The sequence below is a fragment of the Amphiura filiformis genome, chromosome 11 (genome assembly GCF_039555335.1).
Source record: "Amphiura filiformis chromosome 11, Afil_fr2py, whole genome shotgun sequence".
NCBI classification, from domain to species: Eukaryota; Metazoa; Echinodermata; class Ophiuroidea; order Amphilepidida; family Amphiuridae; genus Amphiura; species Amphiura filiformis.
This window is the reverse complement of record NC_092638.1, coordinates 49368867-49383857: the sequence shown is the minus strand read 5'-3', so window position 1 is coordinate 49383857 and position 14991 is coordinate 49368867. Positions and strand designations below refer to the sequence as shown.

General features: G+C 38.8%; 1 protein-coding gene across 1 annotated transcript in view; it reads right to left on the bottom strand.

Moving 5' to 3' along the window:
- Positions 1-14991, bottom strand: part of LOC140164934 (short transient receptor potential channel 7-like) — a 107411-nt gene that overhangs the window by 18524 nt on the left and 73896 nt on the right. Inside the window, exons 5-8 of the mRNA XM_072188332.1 lie at positions 13019-13216; positions 10083-10178; positions 8080-8187; positions 675-862 (exon numbers count right to left, since the gene is read on the bottom strand). Coding sequence (XP_072044433.1) covers positions 675-862; positions 8080-8187; positions 10083-10178; positions 13019-13216 — 590 coding nt within the window. The remainder of the gene's footprint in view (positions 1-674; positions 863-8079; positions 8188-10082; positions 10179-13018; positions 13217-14991) is intronic.

Sequence of the window (14991 nt, the reverse complement as noted above, 5' to 3'; positions counted from 1 at the left end):
TCTTCAGTGGACTTCGCTGAACAGTGATCTTCGCAGGGCAAGTGAATCAGGATATATATCAAGAACATTGAGAGATAGATCTTTACAATCATCAACAAGAAGAAGGCTGCTGGATAAGTAACTTTGCTAAAGAGTGTGTATGGTTGATTGTATGTGTTTATGTTGTCTCACAAAAGTATTGGTAATCCATACTTTTCTTTTGATTAAAAGACTCAGCTATTGTTAACTTAATTAAATAGTGTGTTTTGTTGTGCATTCTGAAGTGAATTTGGGGAAAAGGTTACCGACTCGTAACACTATGAACATAATAATAAAGTTGCTGTTGCTTACATTGTAGCTTCAGCGTAAGTCCAAGTTTTGAGATATTTTCTCAAAATATCAAGAATTATCTTAAGAACCACTGAACCAAAACTATGCTTGTTTGTACTCATTTTAATGCATTTTTCATGCTGATTCCAAATATGGTCATGATTTTAAAATTTACAATTATGAAATGTTTAAATTTAAAACAAAATTGAAACTTGTCGAGTTAAATCGTGCAAAATCGCACGCAGCCTATAACAAGGGACCTTTAGGCGGTAACCATGATCACCCCATCACCTAAAAATAATCGCAAATCATGAACTTCTTATGAAAATATTGTTAATTGTAATTCAATCAATAATATGACTTACGGACACTGCATTCTTGTCTTAATCCGTTTCGATGGTATGTACAAATAGCACATTACTAGGAATGGAAACGTCACAATCATACTCAAAAAGTAAAATAACCTATATGAAGAACTTCGATCTCGGATTGAAGAGAGGACTCCGTAAAACTTAGACTTTACGGCTTGTTGGCAGTTGGATTGAGCAATAAACTGAAAAAGATGAGAAAACAGTTAGGTGATACATAATCGATGGAGACAATTACATTCATTCTGAATAGCTACATCCTGAGACTAGTCTCTACATCTACTAGGATCCTCAGTAAAGTTGCCAAGGCAATATCTGACTGAGAAAACAATACTGACGCCGGTCATCAGACACGGATCAAAAACTGACAAAAAATTACACTTAAAGCTACTTAAACTTACAAAAAGAACTGCACTACTTAATTAACACTTTTGTTTTTAAGACCAGATGTAAATGATTCCAGTTTGTTACAATCGAGTAATGATGAGGGTAATGAATTCCAGTCCAGTATCGTGCGCGGGAAGAAGCTGAACTTGTATACGTTTGTTTTGGGAGCCATGACACGGAATTTAAGAGGATGATATTGGCGAGTATGTGATGCCATTGGTGTTTGTATATAATCCGGTATGGGGACGGCAAAGTTTTGAGTTTGAATTTTGAACATGGTGATTAAACGTGATGTTTCCCTTCGAATTGTTGGAGTGATGTCCAGTTTAACTGATATAACAAGTTGGTAACTGTGCCCTCTGTTCTATTGTAGTTATTATTTACAAATCGCGCTGCCCTTCTTTGCACCATCTCTATTTTATTAATATCCCAAACTACACTCGTGTACTCGAGAATTGGTCTTACTAGTGCAAAGTACATCTGCTGTTTAATTGATGGTGGGCATCTAAATAAGTTGCGACGAATAAACCAGAGGGCTTTGTTAGCTTTCAGAGTTATGTTGTTAATATGTTCAGACCATTTGAGGTTATGGGTTAATTCAATACCAAGGTATGGATGATGTCTGACGCTGTCCAGAAAGTCATTTTTACATTTTGTAGTCATGAAAGATTGGGTTCCTTTTTCCTTTTAGTATATACCTATATAGTCTCAGGTAGTGAAATTCCATAGCCGTGGAGTGGATGCTTTCTGGCTTGATCTGCAATCGACGTTTTTTTAAGGACGTGTATAGATGAAGCAAGTTGTTGTTTGCTGTATCAAGCCCAGGTAGACATATCATAAATCCTGTTCCATCAATCTAACATTCTGCTGCACTGCCCCCGACTTGAGACGGGCGGTGGTGGGTTGAGCGCTTTGTTCCCGGCGAACCCTTCCTCTCCAGTGCAGCAACTGTTGACATCAGGGAATCATAATTACAGTAGTGGCTACTCCCTTCTTTCAGACCAGCAACTGTTGGTATAAGGTGTTGAAACCCCGGGTTGAAACCAACGTGCCAAGCCAGCACCTTAGTATACCAAGCAACCCATTTGTCATGGATCTGCTGGAACATCTTGACGTGTGCAAGTTCCATTAGAGGTTAGGCTGGTCACAGGATCCTGGTCCTATGTAGGGAAGTAAAGCTTGGTCATTTATTCAACTTCAGGTAAGTCGAGTGGTGGCATATATATGGACGATTCACCAATTCCCAGTTTCCAAAGTGTCTGTTGTTGCGTGCAAGCCATAGAGTGTATGTTGCTCTTAATGCTCTTCTCGCCACAGTATCCAGTGCCTTTTTGGTTTCTTTGTTTGTGAGGCCAAAGAACTTGAAGCAGGTTCGAAGTGTGTTGTTTGCATTTGTGAATCATCTTGATCCCACCTCTACTGGGAAGTATTTCAGTTCCCATCCTGCTGCTTGTCCTTCCTGGATTCGATCTTCATACTTCATTTTCTTTCTGTGGTTGGCCTGTGCTAAGTTCTCCTCAGCAGGTACTGTGAGTTCAATTATGATGCCTTGCTTGTCTGATGGTGAGTAGACAGTTATGTCTGGCCTTTTCGATGTTGTCACTATCTCTGGAGGGAACATAGCTGGGCGATTGTCTTCCTCCCACACTACTTGCCAGTCCTCACAGCTTTGGATGATGTTGTCTTTCTGGGTTCTATGTGCCATGCTACATTTCTGTACCTTTAGTCTCAGGTATACTATACTCTCAGGTATAGACGAATCCAACGAGCCACACCATGGTCAGGATTTGGTCGGCCATCTTTGGGTAGCCGCTAGCACCAACCTGGTGTTTTGAGCGCCCCATTGTACAAATAAAAAGCCGCCTAACACCTAGAGAAAATGCAAGGACGAGGAGGGTTAATAGAATAATATAAACAATAGAGATAATTCCGCAGGTAATCCCGTCGCATCTATTCATACATAGTCCTTTTGTTCGCAAGTACATCCATTTGTAGCGTTTGATATGGTGTAGTTAATCCGATTATTATGTCACTTCAACAGCGAATAGACCATGTAGAAGCTGTGTGTTTTGCCGAAGGGAACTATAGGCATATTGTGTTGTAAACTTTAATCATTCTTTTGTCTACATGTGTTTTCGCGGAAGGTGTGAAACGGGTGATGAAATGCAGTTTAAAATTTCCGCCAAGGCCGAATCATTTCACATTTTGGGTGCATAGTAGCCGACGGCTACCCAACTAAAGGCTGCTAGTCAGGTGTAATGCGTGGATTTGGATTCGTCTATACTATAGTCTCGGGCTATACATCGGCACCATTCTTCGGCTGCGGAGTAGGCAACCACAGGATTCTCCATGCATTGTGATCTTTGGCAAGTGCGTGTGTATGTTCGGCTTGAATGCCTTCATCATACCCTAGCACACGTTGAATGTAGAATGGTCACACAGGTCAGGCGGTGGTGGAAGCGATATCGTCATTTTTGACGTCGCCATTGGATTAACACATAATCATGATATCTTCACAAACAATTCTAAATTTGTTATGTGGTGTCAAAGCAAAATTATCTTACTCTAAAACCGTTGGGGTACGACAATGTACCACACTGTAAGTATGTTGTTTTTCAATTTATAACTGCTAACCGTGTATTTTGAATGGGGCTGTCAGCCTTGTATTTTCGCCATCCTCGAACGTCACGTGTCGCGTGTAGTATGCCGCCTGACATAGGTAGTGTGGAATATTCTTACTTTTGCCAGGAAAGTTGAAAAAGAAGGAGGAAGAACGGAATTATATCCTTGCGATAATCCCGTAGGTTATCCTGTCGCACCTATTCATAGTCCTTTATTCTCAAGTAGCTACACATCTACTTGAAAGTAGCCTTTGATGTGATGTGCCTTGCCGACTACGGTTGATTAATTTTCACTCCAGAATTGAAACCATATCCAATGTTTCTATAGATAATTCCTTGAAAGTATGACACGTGTGTGTTAAGTACCTGATGTTGCTCTGCAGGGATACCGCACGTGGATACTATAAGAAAGAAATGTAGTTTTGTAAGGATTCCAAAAAAATCCGCCCATTTTGGAATATATATTAATTATTTAGGAGAGTGTTTTAGGATTTTGTTAGAAACGGGATGATTTTTGATCATCTATATTTTATTGTTTTAATGTATTTTCCTGTCATTTCCTGCAAACCTAATAAAGATAGTTTGATAATTGAAAATAGTCTGTATCATAAATCGTAGAGGTTGAAAGCGTAACCAAGCGTGCAAAATTATTATTTGCCATGGAACTTCGGTCATATTTTATTTGAAATAACTGGATGTTAGGATCTGCATGCATGGTATGCATGGTATTGATGGTATACAGACACTGACCTTTCCCTAAAACCAGTATGCAGCAACTTGTGTATCACACCCGTCATGGGTTCGAACCCTTTTGTTGTATTTTATTGTTAAACCTAAATAGCGTGATTGCTTTTGAATGAGCGGCAACACACATATTTTGTTTGAGGATAGCTGGATCTATCTCCTTCTTTTACATCTTCTCTGCTTTTGCAGAGCCTATCAGTAGTGCTTCATCCGCTAGGCTTAGTAAATGGGAGCGATCACTCAAACAGGAAGAATCACTGAACAGGTGACACAAGACTACCGAATTGCTATTTTATTGTTCGAAGAGATTGCCGAATAGGGTGCAACATCTTGGAACAGGTTCACCAGGTTTGGTAATTAACAAATGAAAAGTTTTTTGTTTGTTTGTCAAAACCAGTTGAAGAAACTTACATTTCTTGCTGACAGTTTCGTCAGTGAACCACGACTTTCTCGAAGCTTGGTGTTGTTGTGATGGTCCAACAGCTGATGACTGACGGGAAGTTATATCACTTCCGGTAGCGATGTTAGTCTCCAACAGTGGATCAAACACGTGACTCAGATTGTAGACCCCCTCGTCTCTGTTCATAACTCCTCGCCCCCTTCTCCTGATCTGAATTGATTCTTTTATCCATCTCGCTTTCCTATCCTATCACTTTCTCTCTCTAAGATTTTTGCCTCCCCCCAATTGATAATATGATTAGCCCTGGCTACGTGGTCACTAATAGCTGAGTTCTTGAAATGGCTCTCGGATTCCTTTCTTTTTGATCTTGTGTATTTTTGTTGACTCGCTTTTTTCTGCCTCCCTTCTGTGTTTATCCATGCGCGTGCCAAAATTTCTTTTTGTTTCACCAACATAAGTTAGGTCGCAGCTACCGCATGGGATTTCGTAAACACAATTGGGTTTTTTTGCCGGCTCTTGCTTGTCTTTTGGGTGGACCACCATTTTTCGGATCGTGCTATGTGGTCTCATGGTCGTTGCGATATCATGTTTCTTGAGTGTTCTGCTAATTCTTTCTGACACTCCCGCTACATAGGGGATCACTACTAGACCTTTACTTTTTTGATCAGAAGTAGTGCTCTTATTTTTCTTAGTCTTTCTTTGTTGTTTTTCTTCCATTTGTTTCTTGACTCTGTCTGTTTATCTCTTGTCCATTATCTTTTGTCCATTTGGGATAGCCACATTTGGCTAGGGCCTGCCTTATATGCGCTTTTTCTTTTATTTTATCCTCCTCCTCAGTTACTATTCTATCCTTCCTGTCAAGTAAGGTACGCACCACACCCATTTTACGAGGGGGTCTAGAATCTGAGTCACGTGTTTGATCCACTGTTGAAAACTTGTAGCAAGACTAACATCGCTACCGAAAGTGATATAACTTCCCGCCAGTCATCAGCTGTTGGATCATCACAACAACACCAAGCTTCGAGAAAGTCAGTGGTTCACTGACGAAACTGTCAGCAAGAAATGTAAGTTTCGTCAACTGGTTTTGACCAACAAAAACTTTTCATTTGCAACTCTACTTATTAGAAGACTGCCCTACCCCACCCTTAACCCCTAACCCTAAACTCCGTAAACGAGGACTGCACTTAAGTCTAGCAAGTTGCACCCTATTCGGTATTTGTAGGCCTACCAATTTTGCATACACGTATGCAGGTGTGGTTCGTATGAGAGTATGCCATCGAATGCGGTTAGCGGCAGCCCTGGTAGCCTCAGTGATGCTCAGGCCTGTGATAATTGTGTCGTCAAGCCAGCTCGGTGCAGGTCTGCCTCTCTTGCGTTTTCCCTCAACCATTCCTTGAACAATTATTGTTTTCTGAAGGCAGTGATGTCTGGTGATGTGGCCAAAGTATGATAACTTTCTAGAAATGATATCGGCTCGCAAGGTCTTCTGAACTCCAAGCTCTTGAAGAACCCACTCATTTGTTTTTCTCGCAGTCCGTGGAATCCTCAGGATTCGTCGATAGCACCACAGCTCAAAAGAAACCAGTCTCTTTCTTTTGTTACTTCTCTGTGTTGTTTCCTCCATCCTGACATATCTCCTCTTTTTCTGGCTTCCTGTCTCTTATCAGCAAGCTCTATTGTCTTCTTAGATATCCAGGGCTGCTTCTTTTTCTTCTTCTTTGCGATGTTTTCCTCTGCTGCACTTAGCATACGTGCGACAAGTAGCTGGTGGTCACTGCCGCAGTCTGCTCCTGGTCTGGTTCGTACACTGAACAATGAAGAGCGCCATCTTCTTTTAAGCAAAACATAATCAATCTGATTTTTCACATTTCCGCCAGGACTCCTCCAAGTCCACAGTCTGCGAGGGTGCTGCTGGAAGAAGGTGTTTCCAACAATCAGGTCGTTTGCCTGACAAAACTCTTCCAAACTGTCTCCACGATCGTTTCTTTCTCCCAATCCAAACTTTCCAATCGACCTTGATTTGATATCAGACTTGCCAACTTTTGCATTCCAGTCTCCCAAGATGATAAGCATATCTTTGCTTGGAATCTTATCCAGGACATCTTGGAGCTGACCATAAAAGTTTTCCATCGCTTCATCAGATTCAGTGGATGTTGGTGCATAATCCTGGACAATTGAGATGTTGAAAGGGTGACCATGCAGTCTGAGAGAGACGATTCTGTCGCTGATTGGGTCGAAGCCCAGGAAGGATCTAGCTGTATTCCTGTCCAAGATGAAAACAACTCCGAACTCCCGCTTTCCTTCATCTTTGCCTGAATATATCGCTGTGTATCCGTTGTCTATAGTAAAACGTCCTTGGTTGAGCCACCATGTTTCTGAGATGCCCAGTACACAAATGTGTTGCTCTTCCATTCTTTTTGTAATGATTTCTAGCTTCCCAGCAGTCATACCTTGAACATTCCATGTTCCTATGACTTGATGTTTTCTCAGGTTCATGCTGCTCCTTTCACTCCTTTTCAATCTCAAGATTGTCGGCAGTACATTATACACTCTGTATCATTACAGCTGTGCCTAGTCGGATCAACATGCTCCTCTTCCCCAGTAGCCATTGACGCATTGTCTGGCCTGCGAGTCCCACCATTGGATGCCGGGTTTTTACATTGATTACGACCTCTCATATAAACTATCTTGGCCAAAATGCAGTGGGTGGCCGGGTCCTTCTACACTAATGGACTTGCTGAATGGCCGCCGTTGGCTCTCCAGAGCCGACGCCCTTAAGATGAATCTTGTATTTCGTTTCAACCGGGTGTTCAGCCACCCTCCTCACCAGTATCCAAAGGAAACTGGTCATGCTGGTGGGGGAGCCGGTCAGTTGCCGACAGCTCGACCCTGAGCAGGTTGTACTGGATACAGGTTTCCAGTAGCAGGTTTCCAGACCTGACCTGACCAATTGCCGCATTTTGATAAAATAACGAATTTTCAGCAATCTTTCTGAAAAGTGATAACATAGGGCTGGTTCCGATAATTATTTTTCGCGCTCAATAACCACCTCGTTTTTGCACAACTATGAATGAAATGATGAATGTCCCTGTAACAAGTATTTACTTTTTTGGCCGAGAGCTTTGTTACGACGACCCAAAGTACCAACAAAAAGGTAAGCAAATAAAAATAACGTCAAACTTTCAAGTGGACTTTTACCAGCATGTTAGTACCAAAAATGTCCTTAAAGGTCTCAAAATTATATACTCACTTTTCTTTGATCAAATTGTATCGCTCTAGACAACTTTGGAAACGGTCCCATATTCACATTCTCGGTATCGTCTGCATCATGATCATGATGAGATAAAACGGTCAAGATCTGAAAGAGACAAATTATTGAGAATACAAGGTTCGTTTTTCAAAACCCAAAAATTACTGTTTTTTTCACTGACCTGACAGTTTCGAGTGTCTTGGGCGACACTCTTCTTCAGAGTGATCTATGTCCACACACCTCCGGCGGATTTGGGCCTGTAGAGGGCGCACTACTCGCGGAGACTCCCAGACAAACAAGGTGGTATGTCTATGCGGAGACTCGCGGCGCACTACTCGCGGTCGCGGAGACGGCAAAATACCATTCCTCGACACACTCATAGTCAGAAAGTCAGACGGCTCAGTGAAATTGCTCATTTACCGCAAAGCTTCGCACACAGACCAATATCTGAATTTTGAGTCTCATCACCCAGTTCACCACAAGCTGGGTGTTGTCCGAACTTTAATGGACAGAATGAAAACAACAAGAAGAGGAAAAGATCAAGAAAGCACTTAGTCTCTGTGGCTATCCAAATTGGTCCTTCAAGAAGGTGAAACAACAGATTGCAAATAAAAAGACTATGAAAACATCTAAGAAAAGTGAAAATAGCGAGAAATCCAAAGGACTAGTAGTTATACCTTATGTAAGCGGATTATCGGAGAAGGCCAATAGGATTTTCCAAAAACATGGAATCGCCACAGCAATGAGACCCAACTCAACATTGAGAAAAATGCTCGTCCATCCCAAGGACAAGAGGGATCCAGACTCTACAACAGACTGTGTATATGAGATCCCTTGTTCAAATTGTGATCAGTCATATGTGGGTGAAACGGGGCGACGTTTTTCCACGAGATTAAGTGACCACATGAAAGAAACGGACAAAGTAACGGGTTTGAAAAAGAACTACACCCGTCAGACCAGAAAACAGTCGGAAAGTGAGCTCAGCAAATCTGCCATAGCTGATCACTCAGTACAACAAAACCACGTCATCGATTGGCAAGGGTCCAAAATCCTTAGCAAGGAAGGTAACGCGAGATCAAGAAGAATCATGGAATCCATCTGGATAAGGAAGAAATCCCCGCAAGTCATGAACAGAGACGATGGTGCCCATTTTCTAAGTCACATCTATGACCCAATCATCTCCGCATCTCCGCGAGTAGTGCGCCCTCTACAGGCCGAAATCCGCCGGAGGTGTGTGGACATAGATCACTCTGAAGACACTGTCAGGTCAGTGAAAAAAACAGTATTTTTTTGGTTTTGAAAAACGAACCTTGTATTCTGAATTTCTGCAAACCTGATGAATTTATTTACGGACCGAGACAAATTATTGTTTCGATATAAGAGTCTACCCTCAGGGTCGTTGATTTTAAAAAAAATTAAATCGGATTTTAAAAATTTAAATCGGATTTTTTAAAATTTAAATCGATTTTTTAAAATTTTGTTTATTCCAAGAACTGCTATACCCCATGATAAAGTCAAAAGAGTACCAGTGGAATGCTAGTCATATGCACAATCCTACCAGGTACTTACAAAAAATCCAAACATGTTTTTACATGTGAAAATTTCAAAGAAAAAATGTGGTAAAATCATGGGGAACCTTGAAGATGAATTTTTAGCAATAGATAAAGTGACATCATAGAGGTATTTTAAATGTATCCAAAAGTTGTAGAAGCATGAAGTAAAACAGTCAATTAAGCAAGAGATTAAGCAAGATTGATTTAAATCATTGGTCACTCACTCCCAAGGTCAAATACCATGAAATTAAGAATTCCAAAATTCTATTTTATTTTTGGGAATATCATCTTTAAAGGCCTATAACACAAAAACATGCCTGGCGACTTGTTCCGGGTTTTCTTGGAGCTGGTCACATATTTTACAAACCTCTTCTGTACTCCTAGCGCTGGAGATGATATCCATACCTAACACTATATACAAACCACGTGACAAGCACATATTTTACAAACCTCTTCTGTACTCCTGGCGCTGGAGATGATATCCGTACCTAGCCGATTCATTGTTTCAGCAAGTTCCAGGTAACTCGATTTAAATGCGACTTCACTCTGAAATTATCAGGTTTCAACGGTGGTAAATTTTAGATTTTAGATATTTGAAAATGGTCATGATGTCACACCACCACATGTAAATGGGTGTGTTCGATATGTACCATCAAAAAAGTGCGATACACTTCTATGGTGTTGGATCCTGGTCCGGGGGGGCACTCCCATATTATTGACATACGTCATGTGCCCATGAAAAGACCCCGTTATTTTTGGCAAATCCTACACCCAATGAATCCATTTTTCAATAGCCTACAAATGACCCCCTTTTTTGAACAATTAGTCCTCAAAATTGAAATTTCTGCGCGCGAAGCGCGCATTCTAGAAAAACAATTGAGTTTTGTCTATTTTGTACTATAAAATTGGGTAAAAAGCTATTTTTGATTGTTAATGATGTGAAATTTTGGGCGCTCCCATACAAAATTACCCCATTTCTGACATTGCCGAATGACTCTTTTTTCTGAAAATTTCTACACTGATAGACCCCTAGTTTCGTACGCTGGTGGGCACAGGTACGTCACTTTCATATTCGAGTGGCATTTGTAGAAAGTGCTTTATAAATAACAAGTTGTGTTCTGTTTGGAGCTATCATAAAATTACAAATGTTCAGCATTTTACAAATGAAATTAAGTCTAAAAAGATACATAAAGACACACAAATGTTAGCGCATAATATCATCATGATCATGCTTATAGTATTTTCATACGATTTCAAATTAAACTCTGCTGGAATTTGAAAAGTATAAATCACGTTGGGTCTAAGGATGTGCTTGCACTTTTCTTTGATTGAACCAAAAAAATCTTATTTATTCAAATTCAAATATCTTTAAAAAACACATAGCTTAGATTGAACACACCAGCACTTTGCACATTGAATTATACTTTATTACAATCCATAACTAAGGTGGCCATGCCATGTTCTCTTTTCTAACTTATTTATATATCGCGGACTGTTATTAGTGACAAAACCTTGGATTTAGACATTAAACTATCTTACTTCGAAGTAAACTTTTAAATTACTGCAATATTCACAAGTCCAGTGAAATTAATTTTTTTTTATATCTTTTCAGATTATTTCACTCTTCAATCAATATTTCACTTTTATTGTCAGTTAGTTCCACATGACTAAAGGATTATTATGATTTGGCTTAAGTTTCAATTGGCAAAGCAGGATAATGTTTTTTAACTCTCTTCACGCGGGTGTCGACTGCAGACGACAAGTTTCAATTTTTTTTTTAAAAAGTCAAAAATTTCAGAAATGTGAATTTTCATGACCATATTTGGCATGAAAAATGCATTAAAATGAGTACAAACAAGCCTAGTATTGGTTCAGTGGTTTTGAGATAGCTCTTGATATTTTGAGAAAATATCTCAAAACTTGGGAGTTCTTATGTTGAAGCCTATGGCTAGCATGCAGATCATTAAATAGAAGAGTGTGTTGCAAAACGTGCCGCAAGTCCACAAAGTACAATGCTGAGAAAAACACTTTTTCTGATATGGCCATTTTAGTTTGGCTTCTGGGTTTAGGGGCCTATAAAGGCTCGGATAGCGACGTTTTCACCTATTTTTATGGGACCTGAGAGCCCATCAGACACGCTGTATTTTCAATACGAGGAATGTCCTTCTGATATCAAATAATTTTGATTTTCTTGAAATTCGCTATATAATACAAATTTTATGTGAAAATATTAAAATTATTAGATTTTAATATTTTGCCATAAAATTTGTATCATATCGTGAATTAAAAAAAAAAAATGAGATATCAGAAGGACATTCCTCGTACTCAGAATGAAATTTAGTGTGTCTATGCTCTCATGTCCCACAAAAATATTGTGCAAAGATGGGTGACCGACTCCTTAAGGTATCGTCAAAGCAACCAAAATAATTTGTTTAGTTTAAATATTTAAATTTCGTATTTTTTAATTACACCTTTTCTTTAAATAGAATAGTGAACTTGACATGACACGAGTACCGAAGTCTGACGTCATGAAATTTTCTTTTTTGCATTTCAGCATTTTCATGACCATATTTCAGTAGAACATGATGAAAAACACCCACAGTCCAAATTTGGTGGGAATCGGATCATGAGGGCCCGAGATATGGCCGCATGAAATATTTAAATTTCGTATTTTTTAATTACACTTTTTCTTTAAATAAAATAGTGAACTTAGCACGAAAATAGATTGACCCCCTTTCTAGAAAACCGCTTGTCCGTTTATAATCTTAATGTATATGTCATATCAAAAAGAATTAATCAAAAATCTCATTTCCATTTTTAATTATGATTTCTTTTAACATTTAGCCAAAATGACTAAAATTTTCGATTATTTGGTATTTTTCGAAAATTCATTGAATTTCGGTTTTTGCTCAATTTGATCAAAATTCATTTTTATACGGTATTAAATGTAAAATGTAACATAATTCAACACACACTTACACCCCCCCCCCCCACCCCACACACAAAACATTAAAAGGTGCGTTTATTGGTACTGACACTTATAAATGTTTTCACAAATTTTCCCTTATTTTCCGAAAAATAACGAGGATTTCCGGAAATCAATGATTTGAACAATATCTCAGCAACTGAAAAAGATAGGAATGTCAAACAAAGACCAAAAGATCTATTTTAACGCGTTTTTAAACGTATTTAAAATACGTTCATGGAATACCAAAAACTCAATTTCGACCTCGCACGTTTTTCATCTTATTTATAGTTTAAAAAAAGCATATTTTGGGGAGTATGTATTCGCATTTGAAGATGTATTTCAAACTTGAAAGATTACGCGGGTTTTTTTTTATTTTTTTAATTTTTTTATAGGATTGAGCCATATTAAACAGTCCTACCTTACTGAGCTTCTGAAGGGTGTCACTTAATACAAATGCCCTATCCACAGGATCGGGGTATTTTTGAGATACATAAGCTTCACTAGCCAATCCCTTATAGATTTCAAGTAAACCCACGGATTTCTGAAGACTGTCACTTGCCCTCGTTGATATATCTTTAAAGTTTTCCGGGATACTTGCACCAGCATTCAGAAGAATCTGTAGGAAGATAATAAAATGATACATTTTGCGCTGCTTTTTCCGCTAGAAACTTTTGATTAAAGATATAAATAAATAGTTAAATTAATTGTAAAATTGCATCACAAATCGGTTTCCATGTCAAATCAGGGTTTTCTCAATAATCAATAGAAATTAGGAGCAAATGGGCTACCGTATTCCATTTAAAATCCACACTACCCCTGTGGAAGATTTAGCTAAAGTCTTCCATAGAGGGAGTGTGAGTTTCAAATAGAATAGACAATTGAATACATGAATTCAAAACCCACCCAAGTCCATGGGAAGTGATTTTGAGAAAAAAACCTGTGTATCATTTTAATTCCTTCAGTTAGATTTACCTGGTCAATATGGTAAGTTTTACGTGCAAATGAGTGGGTTAAACTGTATTAGGTATGACGATTAGCATTTCAGGGACTTCGTGGGGTTCATTTTAAATGCTGGACTTGGGTGGTTTTTTGAATCATATACAAAGACAATAATGTTAGAATGAGATTACCACTAGTAAGATAATACAAAATAAAGCACACAGGTATGTATAATGTTGATAAGCATACTGCCATGTAATAATGACTACACACTTCCTTGATCAAACCCATTTTTTTTAAAGTCACTCTCCAGCAATGAATGTGTTACAAGTGAACTTTTATACATACTGGATTTCAATCAATGTGTTACAAGACTCAAATCCTGGATTTAGGTGGTTCTTTCATACATGCTATTTTTCACATGCTCAATAGACACAGAGGATGAATTTAAGTTGTTCTTTCATACATATGACAGGCCTATGTATAGCAACAATTTCACATGCTTAACTCAATTTGGCTAAAGTATGGACTTGGGTGGGTTTTGTATTCATATGGGTGACTTCCATTTGAAATACTCACTCCTGTTGTGGACGATATAGGCGAAGGTATTTAGGTTTCAAAATGATTAACTCTGAGCAATTTCATTTGGGACACATACTCCCCCTGTGGAAAATATTTCTAAAATGTTCCACAGGGGTAGTGTGGATTTCAACTGGAATAGCCCTATGCCACGTGCTGTCATTTACAGAAGTAAATACACTGTAAAAATATTTAACTCAACACTGAGTAAAATGTCACAGCTCAACAGTTGAGTAAGTAAAAATTACTCAACATTGAGCTCATTATAGGTCACAACTCAACTGTTGAGTAAAAAGTTACTCAACATTGAGTATTTTTTTTACTCATTTGTTGAGTTGTGACCGATATGAGCTCAATCTTGAGTAATTTATTACTCAACTGTTGAGCTGTGACCTTTTTACTCAGTGTTGAGTTGAATATTTTTTACAGTGTAGGCGCTAGGCCAGCCCCACGAAATATTCGTTTTCAAATGAACAAATTGTGTATCAAAATGTTCAGAAGAGTCTGTTAAATCTTTTCTGTTATGTTGGCAATTTTGTAATCTGAAAGTTCAATTCCGTTTCCATGGCAACCGTCACGTTATTTTACGAATTGTTCTCAATTTTACTAAAAAAATGTCACATTTTAACTATATTTCTTTGAGACTAAATGGAGCAGAAATATCATAATTTAGTGTGGAGATACATGACACGTGGATATGATATTTTATATCCATGCCCTTACGAAAATGCAAGCAATGAAAAATGTGTGCGGAAGCATGCAGCACGCGTGCGGCAGTGTGCAGCACACGTGCAGATGTGTGCAGCATGCAAGCAAGGCCTGTTGGTAGCGTGTTCATGCGTGCGAACCAGCTGTGTGCATGCAGGCACCGCA